Source organism: Megalobrama amblycephala, linkage group LG10, assembly GCF_018812025.1.
Source record: "Megalobrama amblycephala isolate DHTTF-2021 linkage group LG10, ASM1881202v1, whole genome shotgun sequence".
Classification (NCBI taxonomy): Eukaryota; Metazoa; Chordata; class Actinopteri; order Cypriniformes; family Xenocyprididae; genus Megalobrama; species Megalobrama amblycephala.
The window spans coordinates 17,080,547-17,101,726 of record NC_063053.1 but is presented as its reverse complement, the minus strand read 5'-3'; the positions used below and the strand labels follow the sequence as shown (position 1 = coordinate 17,101,726).

General features: G+C 38.6%; 3 protein-coding genes across 6 annotated transcripts in view; 1 reads left to right on the top strand and 2 right to left on the bottom strand.

Moving 5' to 3' along the window:
• slc24a3 (solute carrier family 24 member 3) overlaps nucleotides 1-21,180 on the bottom strand; it is a 239,234-nt gene that overhangs the window by 107,510 nt on the left and 110,544 nt on the right. The window lies entirely within an intron of this gene.
• soul2 (heme-binding protein soul2) lies at nucleotides 2,576-10,438 on the bottom strand. The gene is made up of 5 exons (XM_048204960.1): nucleotides 10,338-10,438; nucleotides 3,637-3,772; nucleotides 3,412-3,538; nucleotides 3,153-3,321; nucleotides 2,576-3,065 (listed from the first exon to the last, which is right to left on the bottom strand). Exons 1-5 carry the CDS (start codon nucleotides 10,421-10,423, stop codon nucleotides 2,891-2,893), a joined length of 693 nt encoding a protein of 230 aa, XP_048060917.1. The 5' UTR covers nucleotides 10,424-10,438; the 3' UTR covers nucleotides 2,576-2,890.
• ccdc85a (coiled-coil domain containing 85A) overlaps nucleotides 5,930-21,180 on the top strand; it is a 29,505-nt gene continuing 14,254 nt past the window's right edge. Inside the window, exons 1-2 of one of the 3 annotated variants that reach the window (XR_007186783.1) lie at nucleotides 5,930-6,808; nucleotides 7,405-8,891. Coding sequence is in view for 2 of the 3 variants with exons in the window: in XM_048204956.1 (XP_048060913.1) it covers nucleotides 6,569-6,808; nucleotides 7,405-8,374 (1,210 nt within the window). In the remaining variant the exon portion in view is untranslated. The remainder of the gene's footprint in view (nucleotides 6,809-7,404; nucleotides 8,892-21,180) is intronic. The other 2 variants (XM_048204957.1, XM_048204956.1) reach the window with 2 other exon arrangements.

Genomic DNA, 21,180 nt, shown 5'->3' with positions numbered 1-21,180 from the left:
GAAACGTATACAATAAATAGTAATAAAATAAAAAAATATATATTTTCCACCATGTTTCAAATTTAAATCGGATTTCAATGTGGTCTCAGACTTTTGGACATCAGCATTTACATACAGTACTCTATATATCACAGTCTAATCATTATGTATGCCGCAGTAATAATTAATAGAAATGAGAATCCTTTGGGGCCAAACTTTGGTTGAGATTTGCTGCCTCAGCATCTGAGCTTCAGTGACAGCCATGAGTTTCAGCCTCATGTTTAGCACATCATCAATTATAAACCATGTGGGGTAATCATGAGGGACATTTTAATACGATCCAACGTTTTAAAAAAAACTTTGTTCTTGGCCAAAAGTTGCTGTATTTTTAATAATCTGTTATGTAAAAAGATGAAACCAACTCATGGGAGAAGCAGAGAGCAGATGACAAGATGTTTTGGACCTCAAAATGAATGAAAAGAGAGAGAAAGAGAGATAAGCCAATCAACAGATGGGTGGAAAAACAGATCATGCAACAGATGGACCGACATATCACACGGCTGGTATAAGCATGAAGATGCTACAGGGTTAAAACTTTCTCAAAATGCACAACCACACTTGCATTCCTACATTGCCTTATCTGACAGCATTGAGCTCCAGCCATTTTCTCAGGAAACTGGCCAGTCTCTGATAAGATTAATTCCCATGAGCCAGTCCAAACAGGCTTTTGGCTTGGGCCTCCACACCAAGAACATCATCCAAAACAGGACAGATTAAAATTCACAAGCCTGCAAACATATGCTAACATAACCTGCCAAGTCAGACGGGCTTTTATTGGACACATACAAGTGGCATATACTGTACAAGCCCAGACAGAATTTTATAATAAAAATGTGCCGATAAATGAGATAATTAGGCTGTTTCCAAGATATCATAACTACATAGTCTCTTATTTCTTGTGAACGGCCAAACAAAAAGTACGCACTGATTTCCAAGTATACAATCTAATACCCGAATAAGCTCCAGTGTTAAATGAACTGCACAACACAACAGTCCTAAGGCCTGCTGATGAAAATACCACTATATAAGTATGTAGTCACGCCAAGTTCTCTATGACTCATAAAAACACATCTAGGGTTATTACAGATCTGGCTTCATTGAAGCATAATTATGTTTTTTGACGAACATGGCTGACTTCTTGCTATAGAAATGTAACCATGGAAACTGAGTGAATCTGTGTTGAGGGGCATTGAGTGTCCAGCTTCCCATGGTGAGAGCTGAGGCATGCTGGGTAGCGGGTTTTGTTTCCGACATTGCTAGTGAGGAACTGCCCACTCATTCTTCTAAAGCTCAAACTTCTGCTAGATACAACAGCATATTTGTCGCTAATGCAAATGGGTGAGAATTTTTATGAAAACTTGACAAGCACAAACTGAGTACACTAATTTGATGCCATAGGTTATGTGGAGAGCTATACTGTATGAAGTTGTTAGAGGAAGATCACAAGAGTCAGTGCTGCCACCTAGTGTATATAAACCTGCATGCATCCTGGCATGTTTAGCTATTAAAGGGATACTTCACCCAAAAATGAAAATTCTGTCATCATTCTGTCATCATTTACTCACCCTCAAGTGAGTCTCGGTGTATTGTAATTTGCTTATAATGAAAAGTTTTATGTAAGGTAAGCTCATTTTTTACTTTGTTTCAATATTGGTATGCTAACGTCTATGATATTTAACCAGTAAGTTTTCAGAGAGACAAAACTACAAAGTTTGGTCTCTCTCTCTCTCTCAGGTGAGGTTGCTGGCCCATTTTGAGGGAGAATTGCGGAGTGGAACTGCAGAGATGGGAAAATGCAGCCTCATCACATTTCCCTGCTCTGCTAGGGAAGAAGCGACTAATTAAACTGACTCCAGATCAGTCACCATGACAAAACGTCTCAGGTGGGCTGACCCAGTTTTTCTTCCAGCAAGTACACTATTATACAGGGAAACCCCATCAACAAACAATCACACAAACACAATATTGCAGGCCTAAGAATCCCAGATCACACTACCATGGATGCAAAACAACTCTTTCACTATTTTATGTAAGGTCACTTAGGCTGCAAAAGGGTGTTGTCAGAAGTCATAAGCTCTCTTACGAGTTTCGAATTTGAATGCATTGTTTCATACTAACTTACAAGCTGGAAGATTCACATTCACAACTTTACATTTCTTTAGTGTCTATCACTCAGCATCTCATTGTTTAAATCAAATAGTTTCATTAATAGCCTAAAGGAAGTTGTGGATCACCAGTTAGACTGGTTTAAGTGGGTGGCGTTTCTTATAACATGAACAAAAGCTGATGAGAAACCTGGTAACCTAAAATCACATTATCCCCATTCTGATCATTCCTAAACCTGTTTTTCTTGTATTTTAGAAACTTTCAGTATTCTGTTTATCTGCTTTCTGTGTCTTTTCTAGGTTTTAAAGTTTATCTTCTGCTTATTGAAATGCACTTATTTTATGCAGTTGTCATCCATTTCATTCATCAGTCAATGAATTTGAAGAAAAACAAAATATCTTACATAAAATGTATTATAAGAACAAAACTGTTTTGAAGAATGTCAAAAGTTTTATTTTCCAAACTTTTAGTAGAAGTGAAATTTTTTGTGCATTTTCACTGTGAACCTACAGATAGTCCTCACATTCCTAAAACCAGTTTATAATCCCATCAAACAACTCCAATGTGCTTTTACACGTATATTGCACAAAATAACACATTAATACAATGATTAAGATTGAAACATGAATACTATATTAACATATTTTTTCATATAATATGTAAGAAAATCTTGAACAGACTGGAACTTCTAAGTAAAAACTGGCTACACTGTAGGAATGAGCAAACGAACTGGATCTGTAAATGCTCAGGGTGAACGAACCCAAACTTCATTGTGCCTGTTGATCAAATCCCATGGTGCATCATAGCCAGCTGCATCAAACCTGTTTTCAATAAATTCCTTTCCTGCAGCCCTGAGGTCTTCTCTAAGCTGCTGCGCATTCTCTAAGGCGTCTTCATCAGAAGCCATACCACCAAACGACCTGTAATGCCCAGCAAAGACAGATTGTTTAAATGAGAAACAGTAAATGAACTGTTTTTGACTGTCATTGTTTAGTGAAATGACTAACCTGACATAGACAATCCCGCCTGGTATAACCGTTTTTCTGATGGTCGTATCGTTGGGTTCAGGGATGTCCGTGTCAGACTGATAGACGGAAATGGACACCTGTCTCTCCCCTGTTCCATCAGCTTCCTTCACTGACACCAGCACAGGCCTGGTCATGGCAATCTCCTTATCTGAGAAGTAAAATAACAGTTAAGATGAGTGAAAATTAACAACGACTTACTTTCTCCATCAAAACCATAATTTTGGTGAAGCTTACTTACTCGCACTGTTTTGCCCTTGATTGAAATAATAGAGTTTCCAAAATCCCTCCTTTATATCACTCTGGCTGGTACTTGCAATATCAGTGGTAATCCAGTAGCTCATGTCGTAGTTGCGCTCCTCAAATCCCTTTTTATTTCCACAATGATAGAACTTTTCATATGTAACAAACCAAATTTAAAGTATTCCAAAAAAAAAAAAAAAAAAAAAAAAAGTAGTAGACCTACCTGATTTTCTTGTACCAGAGTGTACACGGGACACTCATATCCACGACAAAATTGGGGCGCTTCCCAACATTCTGTATATGGGAAACATATAAGTCCAACCAGGAGACACAGAGCTGGTAGAGTTCTTGCCATTGCACTGCAAGATGACGGATATTGTCACAGGTTGTTTGTGTACTGTGCTCTCGTGTCATCCACTAGACACACCCCTCATCATTTCATGGAATTCTCCCTCCCCTCGCCACTAAACTACCATCTAGTATGACACCAAGAAAACAATTAACCTGCTACACTTGCATGAATTTCTTTCTTCCATGCAAAACAAAGAAGAAAGAACAGTAGATATTTTCCATGCAATTACATAGGACAGGACACGAAAAATATATAAATGCACCAGAAAAGACAGATTAGTGAATAATGACTTGCATTATTGTGTTTTCAAACTCAGCAGCACTGATCTATTAACTATCAGCATTGTGTCCTTGAGCAAGGCACTTCAAGTGTACTGTAAATTGCTTTGAATAAAAGTGTCACTTAAATGACTAATGAGTAATTTTTAATTTGACTAAGCTGACTGTAACGAGGTCAGATGTGGGAAGAAGGAGGCGGGAACCGGCGAACGTTCAACAAAAGTTTAATCTCCAAAATAAACAAACAAAACGAAAGTAATGCCGGCAGACCCTCGCGGACGTCTGCCGGCCACACAAACATAATAAAACATAACATAAAGTCCAGGCCTGGTCCTCTCTCGTCCTTCACTGTAGTCGCTCCTCCTTTTATGCTCCCGGAGCTCCTCCGTGAGGGACTCAAGGCCGGTGCGCCTCCCAGGTGAAGCTCATTAACACTCGCGCCACCGGCCTCGCGCCGTTCCCTCACGGCTCTCGCCCGCCCTGGTCGCCACACTGACAAAGTTAGGGCCTGCTTAAAGGTGTCAGCAGGAATCACCAGTTATATAACTGAAGGAATGTTTCCTCATAAATAATTTGCCTCTTTAATTTAAAATAAAACTGGTAGGATGAACAGGAGCTCAACCGGTGCAAGCCTTTAATTCACTTGAAAGTGATCCATGCAGAGTTCTTCCAGCACTAATCATAAAACAAAAGCAGAATCATAATGGAAATAGCCCAGCAGACTCAAGACCACATATCCTTCCATAAATGTACCAGCTTAAGGTTGTTAATCATAAGCTTTAATGACGTTTAAATGGTTACTGCGGCTCAGGTGAGATGTCTAAATCTCTCTCATTTTCACTGTTAGATGAAGCTTTACAAGAAATAGATGTTCAAAATCTGCAATTTATTAACCAGGCTGTAAAAGTTTGTGTTATGAATAATAAGGTATCAGAAATTGCCCTTACATAGACACCTCTCTGTCCAAAACCAATTCATATCAACTATTTGAGATGACAGTCTATCCTCTGACCTACATCTTAGACAAAACCTAAAGCAAGTTATTTTCCAAAACAATGTTATGTTTTGTAAACTGACCCCTGTGTTGTGACACACATTTATAGATGTTCGTAGATCATGTTCGTAGAAGTGTTTTTTCTTGCTTGTGAACAAAAACCAGTTCCAGTGTGCACTAGATTAAAAATTAATTATTGCATTCATTCATTCATTCATTCATTCATTCATTCATGTCTTCTGATCCACCTCTTGATTTTGATTGATTGTATTTTAATCGAACAATGGCTTATAATGACTATGAATAATAATAATTATTATTATTATTTTAATAATTATAGAAATATTATAATTTATAACTGTAAGGTAGAATAAAAAATAAATAAATAAAAAATAAATAAATAAATAATCAGCCTTTAGGGCCATCCCTCCAGTCTGATATTTTTAAAATTTATTATAAATAAATAAATAAATAGTCAGCCTTTAGGGCCATCCCTACAGTCTGATATTTATTTTTAAATATATTATTATTATATTAAATAATTAAGAGTTAAATAAATAAATAAATAGTCAGCCTTTAGGGCCATCCCTACAGTCTGATATTTATTTTAAATGTATTATTATTATTATTATTACTACTACTACTACATAATTAAGAGTTAAATAAATAAATAAATAAATAATCAGCCTTTGGGGCCATCCCCCAGGCTGACATTTTAACAAACAAACACACAAACAAACAAACAAACAAACAAACAAACAAACAAACAAATAAATAGTCAGCCTTTAGGGCCATCCCTACAGTCTGATATTTATTTTAAATGTATTATTATTATTATTATTATTATTACTACTACATAATTAAGAGTTAAATAAATAAATAAAATCAGCCTTTTGGGCCATCCCTCCAGTCTGCTATTTTTTTAATAAATAAATAAATAAATAGTCAGCCTTTAGGGCTATCTCTACAGTCTGATATTTATTTTAAATGCATTATTATTATTATGCTAAATTTGCGCATCTAAACTGTCTTCCACCAGGTGGCGCCCAATAACAAAATGTTATCTGTCACCAAAAGAAGGGGGCGTGTGACGGAACAGAAAGAGAGAGGGAGAGAGAGAAAAATCACAACTCAGCCAGTCGAGCAATTTGAGAGGCTGCTGTCACGCACTCTGAGTACAGAAGCGACCAGCCGTGCGCCTTCCTTATGCGCGCGGACAGCAGGCTCGGGTTCAGCACCGCACTGAGCTGGACAGGATGCTGACGGACAGATGGAAACAGACCAAACGTAGAGACAGAGGGTCCACCCGTGCAGCAAGCGCATAAAGGGGAGAAGTATTCGCCGGTACTCTAGGGCTGCATCCCTGTCTTCAGAGGGGACAGCATGGGCAGAACTGTTATCCTAAAAATGCTAGTCACAAAAATTCGATCCTAACAAGGGGGAAATTCGAGGAAAAGTGGCAACGAAGGATTTGACTGGCTTGTTGGTGATTTGTTTTATAGCCTAGCACTTTGATAAGTTGCTCGGGAGAATGGAAAAGCCCATCCAGCCTCAGCTGCAGTCGAGCATATCCAAGAGCGCAGAAGGTCCCTCGGAGGATCTCTCCAAACTTACGGATGAGGAGCTTCTGAAATGGAGCAAGGAGGAGCTGGTTCGCCGGCTGCGCAAAGCAGAAACCGAGAAGATGAGCGTTATAGTGGACCACAGCAATCTCATCCGAGAGGTGAACCGCAGGCTGCAGCAGCACCTCAACGAGATACGAGGGCTGAAGGTAAGGCGAGCCTGGGTTCAGCTTACAGTGTGTAGGCGAATTGGAATGGCGATCGCATTAACTCTTCTGTAGCCTTAGATCATTTTCATTGATAAATACCACATTGTTTTGGTACTAATCAAACAAAAGCTCGTTGTATATTAATTATTTTTTTTATATATATAAAAAAATTATTTTTAAAAAGCGTCACGTTACCTTTACAGGTCCAGTTTTACACGTTTTCACGTGACATTTTGGCATGTTGTGCAGCTTTGAATATTTTTTCCCCCCTCTAAGATTTAGCTCCTCGCACATGCGTTCTGTGTCTGTGATGGACATAAATGTTCCCCAGGGTAAAACGCCTCTTAAATGCAATTTTGGCATAGAACATTAACTATAAATATATATATATATATATATATATATATATATATATATATATATATATATATATATAAAACTTAACTATATATATATATATATATATATATATATATATATATATATATATATATATATGTATGTGTGTGTGTGTAGATGCCAGCATTGTACTTCACTTGCATCAAACTTGCTCTGCTTAGACATCAGTGTTGAGTCATAGATTTTTATTGTTCCAGGAGGTGAATCAGAAGCTTCAAGAGGACAACCAGGAGCTGCGTGACCTCTGCTGCTTTCTGGATGACGACCGGCAAAAAGGAAAGAAGGTGTCGAGGGAGTGGCAGCGCTTGGGCCGCTACAGTGCAGGGATCATGCGTAAGGAGGTGACGCTGTACCTGCAGAAGCTGAAAGAGCTGGAGCAGAGGCAGGAGGAAGTAGTGAGGGAGAACCTTGAACTGAGAGAGCTGTGCCTTATGCTGGATGAGGAGAAGGGCTCTGGAGGCACCGGCAGGTCAGCAGGTACCGGGGGACCAGCCGGATGCAGGAATTCAATCGATAGCCAGAGCAGCCTGTCTCACGCCAGCGGTCCTGGGCCTGGCCTACTAAGGGATGTAGGTGACGGGAGCAGTACCTCCAGCGCGGGCAGCACCGACAGCCCTGACCATCTCACACATAAGCAGCAGCTGTTGGGTGGCCCGGTTGGAGGCAGTCCTGACCACCTACATAAGCCAGGCTCAGGGGAGGAGGCACCGGGTCCTGAGCATGCAAGCCGCAGACACAGCACCAGCCAAGAGTACGCAGCGCACACCTATCCCCAAGTCTGCCGGTCTCGCTGTGGGTCCTTCTCCAGTCCAGATCATAAGGGCCTACGGGGTCTCAGTCCAGAGAAACTTGGCAAGAGCCTGTCGAGAGGCAGTCCAGAGCAGTTCTCAAAACACTTGCTGGTGTCCTCTCAGCCACCTGGCAGCCCGGACCTTTTCCAGAAGCACAGGGCTAGCATGGGTAGCATGTGTGGGAGTCCAGAGCCCAAACAGATTCTATCAGGGACACCGGAGCACCTACAGAAGGGACGTGTCATATCCGGGAGCCCAGAGTTGTCGAGGCATCAGCACAGCAAGTTTGGCAGCCCTGGCCGAGAGGCGGCACAGAAGCGGCCGGGCGTAGAGGAGATGTCCCCTCATCACCGGAGCATCTATAGCGGTATGAACGGTGGGTCCGACTGGAGCCTGCTGTAGCACCCACAGAGAGATATGGAGTCCCATTTGAATGCACATGCAGAGAGGATGGTCATCCTTCATTCTGGAGCCAGCAAAGCCCCAATTCCCAGCCAGGCACTAAACCATCCCATTCAGCCAGCCATGATCTGCATTTAGTCTAGTTTTACTTTGCTCAGTTCAGGAAAGGCAATGGCCAGATAGAGCAGGGGCTTTAGTGTCTGGCTAGAGCAGAACATCTCATCTCTGGTAAAAGTCGGTGGTGTCCAGTCTTGGTCCTCTTGGGCCATGATTTTAACAGGCTTTAACTGCCTCCTATCAATCAGCCTCTGTACCTGTGCCTCCGAAGCCATTTTTTTATGCTCTGGAACCCAGCTGAGGGAACACTGTAATCAATCACTCAAATCAATCAATCAAAGACCAAAATGCTCAGAGGCCCAACAAAAGCCAGAAGACAGTGCTGCCCAGCAGGACCAGGAGTGGACACCATTGTATTTGCCATATGCACGCAGGTGAGTGGAGTGGCAAAATGGATGAGTCAGCAGCACTTGAGAAGGAGAAGTGTTGAGAAAAGGCCCATTCTTTTTATCTACCCTTTTCTTATGTTCCCATGAGTATATATATATATATATATATATATATATATATATAACTTTGCTTTTCTATATTACTATTAATATTCAGCTTTAATTCTACTTTCTCGCATCCAAATTCAAATTGCAATTCTGCATCCTGTTTGCCATCTCAATTCAAATTCAGAATTTGAATTGGGATTTTAAATGCATTCTCAATTAAATTCTGAATGGTGCCCACCCTAGTGCTTAAGCTGAATGCTGCAACCCACACATTCTCTTGAAATACACACAGAAACATACAGTGTATGTACACGTTACTTACCCAGAATACAACTCCGAAAGTAAGTTTCATACACCTACATGTACCCAGCAGACGGTTCATAAACACCTCAGCAGATGTAAAAACATTCTTGCACACGTTCACGCTCGCACACACATGCATATATACACACACACACACTCACAGGCGCGCACACACACACCACAAGCTGCTGGTACAGATCTCAGCTGGCTGTTGTCAATCTTTTTCATTTTTGTAGCATTAACTTGGTGATGTTGCTCCTAGTTTCTGTGGGATTTATTTTTGAGTTTTGAAAATTCAAAATTTGTATGCAGTATATGAATAGCGAAGTCTGTTTTACGCACAAAAAAGGCAGGTATTTTTACCTCCCCCCCCCATACATTAAAAACAGAACTTTTATCAGTTCATGCAGTCCTTGAGAATCAAACTCATGGCTTTGGCTGTTAGCATCATGCTTTCCTGTTTGAGCTACCTCATGCTTATCGAAGTTATTGCATCAGAATTCCACTTTACTACATTACTGGGATACAAAGAAAAAAAATTATGTGAATCCTCATGGTGTGAATTATAAATTTAACATGAATTTGCTAAATAGATGCTTAAATAGATAGAAAATTTGCTTAAATAGATGGTTAATAGCTTTGTGAGCAGATGCTGACATATCACAAAAGCTGCAGTGTACATTATTGGAGGACAAACCATGTGAATGTGTGCAGAACAAAAGGGAGGAATATCAGACTCTCCTCCTGATGTGTAGCATTCTCTCCAACTATATTCTGCTAATGATTTCTTGGAGGAGAAAAGTGCTGAGTTGTGCAGCTTGCCAAGGCCATGGGACACTACCTGAAGCTGTTTGCTGTTTACCTTGCGCTGCATTTAATAGGAAAATAACAGCTGCTAATTAACACCTGAGTTCACTGACCTAAATGGATGCTCTGAGGATCTCAAACTAAAAACGGCACTGCATGAAGGATGGTTCTAAATGTGACATTTTGATTTACAGATTGTACAAAAGCTTGGCAATAGAATTATTGAAGTATACTGCCTGGCAGATGGATGGTTGATTTAGAAGCTACATTTACCTTATTTCCTGTGGTTTGTTTCCGCTCTGAGTGCACAAAGGCCTTGTATACAAGCTTGGTACCAGACAGCCTGTACTGAGATCCATCCTGCTGCTGATTTTCCTCTTTTGACACCACCAGCTAACAGAGAGAGAATAAGCTATTGTATGCTCTCTTCTTCTCTTTCCCTCCTTTCAATTATTTGCTGTTCTTGTGTTCTTTCATTATCCCAAACCTCTCTTTTCCTAATAATGCAGATCCAATTAATTTTTTCCACTGATGCTCTGGGTTGGTACATATCCTCACTTTTTCTTACTGCTCCAGATCCTTCAGAACTTACATTTCAGTAGAGACTCACAATCCCCATTGTGTCTAATTAGTCATAAATACACATTTTAAAAATTATTTGGTTGAGTAAAAAAAAACGCTTTTCATGGAACTATGTTCTTTACCAAAACCACATGCTCACATTCTGAGCAGGGAATTACAGTTTATCCCTGTTGGCCGTGGCTAGCCAGCCTGGATTATCCCTTAAGAAGGTTTTGACGGTCAGATTTCTCTTTTTCTCCTCCCTTGCTGGGGTGTGTCCTGCAGTCAACAGTAACTCTGATGTTATTGGGCTTTGACTGAACCAGCCTCTCTATACATGACATGAGGTGGTCTATATCTATACATTCAGAGAGGTTCTGGTGTAGGCCACTTGTTGGCACCATCATATTCAAAGAATCACAGAAAAAAATCGAATTCAAAAGTGGTGCAGTTCAAACATAAAACACTGCCATTCTGTTTACAGATTTACAAAGGAAACTCTTTATATGCAAAGTCTGGTTTGTCATTCTGTCAAGAGTTGGGATAAAAGCAGAAATGAAACAATGTTATTTCTGTATATTTTCTAATGATTTTTTGATTACTAGGGATAATGAACTTATAATATCAGTAATATAACAGCTGCAATCGGTCTGATTAAAGAGAATTTAAATTTTAAATTTTTAAAGAGAAACTTTAAATGTTCTGTGAAGGAATTCAAGCAAAGTATTCAGGTTTTAACACTTGCATGTAAAGGCAGTGCAGCAGCAGCACTTTGACTGTTACTTGAAAAATAATAAAATCTCATAAGAATTATAATTGCCTTTTATAAACTTACTTGCATTGCAGAAGTTACTTTAGTTCAGAGAAAGTTACAAACAAGGTTTAAAGGCATATGCAAAAATGAAAAGTGTCATCATTTACTGTACTCATCTGTATGACTTTCACTCTTCTACGAAACACAAAAAGAAGATTTTTTTAATGAATATAATTTTAAACTTTTATACAGTATAATGAAAGACAATGGAGTCCAAAATGCACATTAGATCCTAATAAGTTTAATTTCCCACTGAAAAAAGAAAGTCACACAGTTTTGGAATGACATGAATAAATGATGACAGAATTTTCATTTTGGATAAACTATCCTTTAAGTTAGTTTTCTGAGCACTTTCTACTCGCTTCTTTTCTACATAATTTGTTGAGTCACCACAGTGAAGTAGGCCTACTTTTTAAAACAACCCAACCTTGGTGATCTCTCCAACAGAGGACATTTCATTTGACCTTGACCGACCTCTGTCTAAATATAGCTCTACAACCTGTAGTCATCCTGTAAATCTGCTTCATTTGGGGTCTCTGCCTAAGTGTTCCTCAGGGCCCGATGTTGTGAAATCATACTGTCCATCAATCAGACCGTCCGTTGATGCTATGTGTAAATAATGAATAATGCTGTAGCTCAGCTGCATTTGCATTGGTAATGTGACACAGAACAAGCACTGCTGGCTGTTCACGCTTCACGCTTTGTGGGCTTTCGTCGTAGTTCCAGGCTGATGTGGTGGTACAAGGCTTTGGCTCTTTGCAGTAATTAATTTGCAATTTGAGGAATACATTTCTAATTGCTTGCCTTGACATTTAAGTTGAATTTAATTTCTTTTCCTTTCATATCTCAAGAGATAAAGGCCCTGGCGATCGCAGCTGGCATCAGACGGCTGTTTTTTGCTCTCTTGCTGGGGAGCCAGGGGTTGTGTAACAGTTAGGAAACAGTTCTCAGAAGCCTGGTACTAAATTAAATCTACTCAGCTCTTTGTGACCTGGCCAATGACTGATCTTGAATGCTCAGCCATAATTAATGACTGTCTGCTTTTTTTATGGTTTAATGAAAAATTCTAATCCTGCTAAGCTGTGTCCTAAACAGACATCAATTTAGCCCCCCTGTGATCGCCGTGTGTGGTTGCTAATTCCATAATCTATTCGTTGTCATGCAGACTTCGGCACGCAGTAATTCCTACGTACTGCACACTGTGTAGAAAATGAAGCTGATGAGACGAGTTCTTGGGGTAAATAGGTGAACACGCTCGTAGAAGTGGAGAGCTACAATGTTTATCGATCTCTCATTAGTGCACGAGTGAGCAATTGATTCAGGCTTTCTGCTACTGCAACGGGGAGGAGAAACATTGAATTCAAGATATGCGGATTACATTGTGGAAAAGAATTTAGTATGAGATAAATGCAGCATTGACCGCTACTTCATTTTAGTAGTAAAAAAGACATGCAGTTGGTGTTAAACTTTCAGTAACTCCAAATAAAAGGGAGAACAAGTGCAAGGTTTAAAAATTATATCTATAAGTAAGTCACTGAAATATCTGGATTATCACAGCATGTGAATAAAAACTAGACTCTATATTGCTACAAGCCATCAACTTGATAACCATCGTTTAAAATCAGGACACATAGACACTTCCATGTCAAGTCAACATCAAATATGTCCCTTTAAAATGAGCAAAATATTGTACCGTACCAGACAAAAATGTTAAAAACTAATATTTTGATTATGATAGGGACTTTATTTGTGCAGGATAAGGACAAGATTGACAAAAAGTCAATCAAAGTTAATGTTTTAAGATAAAAATGTATTAGTATCTTTGGTCTTTTTGAAGGTGTAGTTAGTGGCCCAATATAAATAATTTAACAAATAATTAGAATCTGCAATAAATATATTTGTAGGACATATAATCAAGCTATGATCAAAATCGGGTCAAAATCATCCTGACCTGATTTGACATGGTCTGAGCCATATATTCATGGTATCATACATGAAAATTCTGTCATTAATTACTCACCCTCATATTGTTCCAAACCTGTAAGTCCTTTGTTCATCTTCTGAACACAAATTAAGATATTTTTGATGAAATCCGTGAGCGTTCTGTCCTCTGATAGACTGCAGCGTTATTATCACTTTCAAGGTACAGAAAGGTAGTAAAGACAATGTCAAAATAGTCCATGTGACTACAGTGGTTCAACCTTAATGTTATAAAGCAATGAAAATACTTTTGTGCGCAAAAAACAAACGCTGGCTCAGTATTGGCCAACGCTGTACACGTGAGCACCATGACGAGTGCATGTGATGCTGACGCAAGAGCTGGCCGATAATGAGCCGACATTCTGACGTAGAACCCGGAAGTGCTGCACTGTGTTTACTATGTGAACAGCATAGGAGACTGACAAGGAAGAGAAGAAATTGTTAAATAAAGTTGTTACTTTTGTTTGTTTTTTTGCGCACAAATAGTATTCTCGTCGCTTCATAATATTAAGGTTGCACCACTGTAGTAACATGGACTATTTTAACAAAGTTTTTACTACCTTTCTGGGCCTTGAAAGTGGTAATAACATTGCAGTCTATCATAGGTCAGAAAGCTCTCGTATTTCATCAAAAATATCTTGTGTTCTGAAAATGAATTAAAATCTTACGGGTGTGGAACAACATGAGGGTGAGTAATTAAAGACAGAGTTTTCATTTTTGGGTGAAGTGACCCTTAAACACTAACAATTAGGGGTGTGACGAGATTTCTCGTCGAGGCGAAAAGTAGTATCGTGATATTGCCATGACAAGAGTGTTAGGATGACTAGGAAAGAATATGCCACCGCTACGTTTACTTTACGCCTCCACTGTCGTTTTGCTTTGTATTTAAATAAAAAACATTTAATTCAGTTGGATAATGGTCGCGCCGCTCCATATTTACTAGGGCTGGGCGATATATCGCATGCAATTGTCACGCGCATTTCGTCAGTAAAGCCGGTTCCCTGATTGCCGCTAAATCGCCATCACCTGCTTTCAAATGGAGCGGCATTTAATAGACAGAGCCGTAGTTCACTGACAAGCTACGCAATATCGCGTTCAATATCGCAGATGAATCGCCTTCGATAATGAACGCGATATTGCGTAGCTTGCGATATATCGCCCAGCCCTAATGTTTACAGAGTATGCGCGATCGCGAAAGTGAAAGTAAACATGAGCGCGCATTCAAACGCGATTTCAATACCCCGCAAAAAGCGGCTCCCTGATGAATGCAAATATCTTCCAATATGAAAGCTATCTTAGGCTGGGCTGTGTAGTTGTAACCATCTCTTAGCTCTGTATCAAAGAAAAATTTGGTCTTATTTGCACTCTGAATATTGAGAAAGTGCGATTATGGTTGCACTTATTGTAAAGTGTTAGCATAAAAACACAGTTTTCTCTTAATCTTATTAAGCACAAACAATAAGGTTTCATTTGTTAACATTAGTTAATGCACTGTGAACTATCATGAACTAACAATGAATGACTATTTTTATTAACTAACATAAACAAAGATGAATAAATACTGTAGCAAATATATTGCTCATTGTTAGTTGATGTTGGTTAATACATTAATGTTAATAAATGAGACCTTATTGTAAAGTGTTACCATTTTTATTTATACTGTTTTTATTTCTATGATCAATTTGTGGAAAGTAGTTCAGTTAGGAGGTCAAAAGTTGTAGAAGCTCATAAATCATGTACAGTAAGGTCTGAAGAGACTGAAATCATACAGAAGAGAAGTCAGTCAGTTGAGTTAGTGCCAAAACCTTTTACAGTACTTGAGTATTGTTGTCTTTTACTGCATATGATAATTTATACTCAGTAGAACTGAAATGACATTCATTACAAGATGATTAGTTAAAACATTTTAAATACACCTGCAGAATATTTTTTCTAGTCATGTATTTTGCCATTGAGGATTTCTTAAAAATAGTGTGTAAAAACCTTGTCTCGTCTCGTGAACTCAATCTCGAGTCTCGTCTCGTCTCGTGAGCTACTCGTCTCGTCACAGCCCTACTAACAACGCAAGTTCATGAAGGTTCGAAATGTATACCTTGAATACAGAGTAACTCGCTTTGGATTAAAGTGTCTGCCAAATGCATAAATGAAACTGAAATGAGTGCTGAACTACTTTTTATAAACCGCAGTGCACAGAGCAATGCTGCATTTGTTACCTTTAAAATAGTAAAACAGTTTCTAATAGTTTGGTACAGTATTTGCTGCTAGATTAATCATTTTGACATTATTCCTTTTTTTTTTTTATTCCTGTATTGTTCACTTCCACAATGTCCTTTTTTGTCAATTTCCCAGAGATTGATCTTACTTATGCATTAATCTTGAGATCTGAAAGAAAACGTAAACTACTGTGAACTTACTGCTTACATCTGTTGTGCTATCCTAACAGAGGCCTCTGTAACAAAACAAAACAAAACTGTATAAGACAGTCAGTGCCTTTGTTCAGGACACTTTGTCAGCTTCAATTCTTGGCTACTGCTGCCCATATCTTACAATAATAGTTTAATTAATCTCTGTGAAAATTATATACTTTATTCTTCTCAAATTATAGTCCTTGATCTCTCATTCTGTGGAAGATGTTCAAGTTTGCCAACAAAAGCCTTGTGTTCCTAAAGGATCCTAGTGCCATCTCTACCAATACTAGCCTCTGTGCTGCCCGGTAACATGGAGGATTATGTAAGATATTAGGAATTCATGCTGAGAGGTCCACAGTCAGCCCGCTCTCTAACTAGAACCCCTGTTTATCTTCCTGCCGGCTCAAGCCGTATGGTAGAAACCATTGATTGCTACCTCAGAAAGAGGGAACACGAGGACATGCAGTGGTCAGGGTCCCTGCAGAGCTTTTACCCAATCTACAGATCTCTTTCATGGGCTCATAGCCTGAAGGGTCACATTTAACCATGTGTTCTAAAGAAGTAGAAGAAAAATACATGCAGACAGGGTTTACTTTCATTGGAAATGCTGTGAAAATGGGATGCTATTCTAGGAAAAATCAATGTCCAGTTAATGGGAAGGTGTTCACACACGTCTTTATGATAGTCTGTTGACCTTTGGCAGTGACATAAGAGTGTACTAGTGGCTTGTGTGTGGGTGTCAATTAGTGGTTCAAGTCACTGCAAGTGTAAGTATGTATGTTTAAAGAGATCACCCAAAAATATAATCCTGAAAATAAATGGAATCCAAAACAACAATGAACCCCATTTTTTTTAATGCTTTGAAAGAAATTAATATGTTCTTTCCTGAAAAAAAAAATGCACCACAGTTTCCGAAATTATATTAAGCTGAACAACTGTTTTAAACATTGATGATAAGAGATGTTTCTTGAGAACCAAATCAGTATATTAGAGTGATTTCTGAAGGATCATGAGACACTGAAGAGTGGAGTAATGGATACTGAAAATAGAGATAGGAATATCTTGAGAAAAAGAGACAGTTATTTTAAATTGTAATAATATTTTACAAATATTACAGTTTTTACTGCATTTTGATCAAATAAATGCAGCCTTAGTGAGCATAAGAATTTTCAAAAACTTTCAAAAACATGTTAAAAAAATCAGTAGTGTACATGCATTTTTATATTTATTTATATATTATGTTTTTATTTTTATTATATTTATATATTCTATGCATTCCTTGGGAAATTAATCCATGACTTTGCTGTTGCTATTTCCATGCTCTCCTGAAAAAAAAAAAAAAAAAATGCTCAGGAAGGGAAGGAAATAAGAGGAGGATATAAACATAAACATAAGTAGTAATGTATTAGCAAGCTGGGGCAGACTAACTACAGTCAACTCGAAACTGCATTATATATGATGACCTGCTTATGGATAAAACCTTTTAAATTTTTAGTCTTAGCATGAATAGGCTACTATAGGTACAAGACAATGATGTCTAAAATACCTGGAGAAAGCTATTTGTTAGCATTCCCATTTATCTCAGTGGCCAACAACATGCTGAATATCCACTTTGTGTGTCACTGTATTAGCTCCGTTCCACTCTACTCTCATTAAATCTCATGGCCGTGTCACACTGTCGGCATCTCCTTACACTGATGCTCAGGAAGGGCGACAATAGCGCGGTCAGGCAAGAGGGTTCAGTGCTTCACAAATCGCCACACACTCAAAGCTAAGCGAAGCACAGCAACTCATTGTAAATTCTGGTGATCAATTTTAATATGTCACACATATCTCCAGCAGCACTAGGTCTTTCCTCAGCCCGGGGCTCCAGGCTTAAGCCCAGGTAAGCCTGTGCATTAATGCGGCGCTAGCAACTATCCAGGACTGTGACATGAAATATAGCAGACATGGCAAAATGTAGGCCCTTTTGGTAAAACATCTGCTCTAATATGAAATATGTGCGATTTATATCAAAAACGTATTCTGTCAGAATATATACCTACTTTAGAATATCTGTCACTAGAGAAGGATGCTTTTTTTGCATCCAAAGTAATAATACAAACTTTTTAGCAGGCATGCTAACATTAGCATTTGTAGCAGCTAAGTGTGTTAGTAAAACTGTGAACTCCTAATATTTAAGAAATACTGTAGACAGTATTTTTTTAATAAGTCAACCACTGTCGATTTAGGAAACATATGGACTTTATCACAGATATCTAACATGAGTTTTAATATGCATGTTTATGCTTATTGCTGACTGGAGGTTTTGTGAACTGTGGTATGGGCAGGAATAGACTGCTGTGCTATACAAGTGAAAAGTGAGAGATGGATTGAGACAGAGAATCAGGGAGAGAGGTGAAACTCTTTTTCATGGTGAAAGCACTGCACTTTTGCTCTTGGCTCGTACAGCCGGGTCACATTTCTAAGCATAGGCAGAAAAAGACTGTAGGACACTCATGTATCAGCTTCAGAAAGCAGCATGCTGCTTATACTTTCAATGGTGAAAGAACACCAACTTTAACCTCTTGAAGCTATTACACCTTTTTTTCCTTGTTCCATGTTCAACTTGACTTTCAACAACTGAATCACAGAATAGATTGACACAATGACAAGAACTCGACATACAAGGCCTAAAATGATAGTTCATCCAAAAATGAAAATTGTCTTCATTTACTTACCCAATATCATTCCAAACATGAATGACGTTCTTTCTACTGTGGAACACAAAAGATATTTTAAAAAAATGTCGCAGTGATTTGTTTTGTTGTAAATACAATGAAAGTCAATAGGGTCCAAAGTTGTTTGTGAGTAAATTATGACAATTTTGCAGCAATGAGTTTAATATGTGGTTTCAGTGTAAAGGTCTTTCAGCCTTATTTAAAGGGATAGTTCACCCAAAAATGAAAATGTGATGTTTATCTGCTTACCCCCAGGGCATCCAAGATGTAGGTGACTTTGTTTCTTCAGTAGAACACAAATGATGATTTTTAACTACAACCGTCTGTCAGTCAAATAATGCTAGTGGATGGGAACTTCTACTATAAGAGTAAATAAAACTTGCATAGACAAATCCAAATTAAACCCTGCCGCTCGTGACGACACATTGATGTCCTGAGACACGAAACAATCGGTTTGTGTGAGGAACCGAACAGTATTTCTATCATTTTTTACCTCTAATACACCACTATGTCCAACTGCGTTCAGCATTCGCTTAGTGAGGTCTGATCGCGCTCTGACAGCGGAAGTGATGTCTAGCACTCATTGAAGTATATGCGCGAGACATTACTGTCGTTGTCAGAGCGCGATCTATACTATGCTATGTAACTAGCATTATAAGACTGACAGACGGTTGTAGTTAAAAATCATCATTTGTGTTCTACTGAAGAAACAAAGTCACCTACATCTTGGATGCGCTCGGGGTAAGTTTTTATTTTTGGGTGAACTATCCCTTTAAGGTCTCTGTACTCAATGTAATGCAAGGGAGCAATTCATTTTAGCTTGTGAGTCATATTACGCAACCATCCTACTTTATTTGTGCAAAAAATTTATAATACTGTATTCTTTTTTTTTCCTTCTCCTCCTAGCACACTGCAGTTTGGCAAGGCCACACTTTGTTTCCAATCTTTAGAAAACCCACTCAGATGAAATCAATCACTGTGATTCAACTACTTTTTTGAGTGGACAGCTATTTACACAAGTACACACACATGTAAATAGCAGAAGCAATGGAAGCTGGAAGAGACTGACTTTCACAGAAACACATAGCTCAGAGGCACAGACCCTTGCTTACCATTTCTCCATCCACACACAGGCAATAAAAAGAGCCTTTGGACAAAATGAAATTGGGCAACAGAGCCAGGTAATTGGTAAGGCCATTAAAATTAATGAAATTTATATGCAGATGAGAGGTAATACTCAGGGAGGAACCTCAAACCATGCAGTGCTCTCTGTGGGAGGAGGGCAGTGTGCAGGCAGCTAACTGTGGGTATTTATGGACTCCCTTCAGCATAAACAGTGTGCTATTGCACACTTTATAAATCATCTGAATGCATGACCTGACATTCATTTTGAAATTCATAATGTGCTGACGGAGTTTGGAAAATACAGCCACACTAAATGACCCCTTTTTCAATTTATGCTCATAAATATTTCATCATATCAGGGAATTACAATCTTCAGAACCAGAGGAAGAGATGGATGGATGGAGATATACATACAAAACAGCCGTGTTAGAAGGATTGAAGGGTTATTTGGACTCTATTTCAAAACCTTGCGAGGTGACTAAGTGGAATCCCAGAATGCACTGCGACAAGCTCAGTGGGGAAAAAAGACTACATTCAATATGGCTGACGAGTCAAGAGAAATTGAACAGAAATAAACATATTTCATTCAGTACTGAGAAATGTGGATTCAAATAGTTTAGTGTAATTGAGAATAGATTATTTTACCCAATATTGCTATGTATTATGTAAGCAATAAGGTATGAGAGGCTGTGCTGTATTGTGAATAAGTCACAGCTGAAGGGCTTTGTTAGGCACGATGTGAAGCGGAGTGCCTGCAACCCCTTCAACCGTGACTTATTCATGATACAGCACTAGCCCCGATTACCTTATTGCTTTTATAAAACAGTTACCACATAATACAAATATTAAAGCCAAAATATGTATCAATGCAGCTTTCATGAAGTAAACTTTCCCTAAAGTCTTCCTTCCGCCAGAAAAAAATAGTCTCTGACTGTGAACAGCAACCAAAGTTACATTATTATGCCATTAGATGGTGGCAAAGAGTGTCTTTATGAGTGTGTCAGTCAGTAGCAAAGACTTTTACATTGAAAAGACTGAATTGTTGTGAACACAGAACAAGACCCAACTGATATATGCTTTGACTAACACTGTCAGTCATGGGAAAACTCCTAACTGTTAAAAGGACAAGATAATACATCGGACATTAAAACAGATTTTTTATTATGAACATAGGACTGACCTGAAAGATAATACTAAATCTAAATGCAGGTAATAAACTTGCTCACTCAATCTCTTTCTCACAGTACTCCTCTACATAATACAGTAAGCTTCAATGAACAATATTAATTGAGAACATAGAGTTTGCGTTGCAAAGAGTGGTTGCTAAGGGTGTTGTGTAGTGATACACAGAACCGTTGGTTATCGTGAATAAAACACAGCTATTGAACAATCAGAATCAAGGACAGGAACAAACCGTTTTATAATATGCTTTTTTGAGTATTGCGTCATTATCTTAGCAACACGCTAATGTCAATGTTGCTACTGGAGCTTTTCAAATCAATCACTTA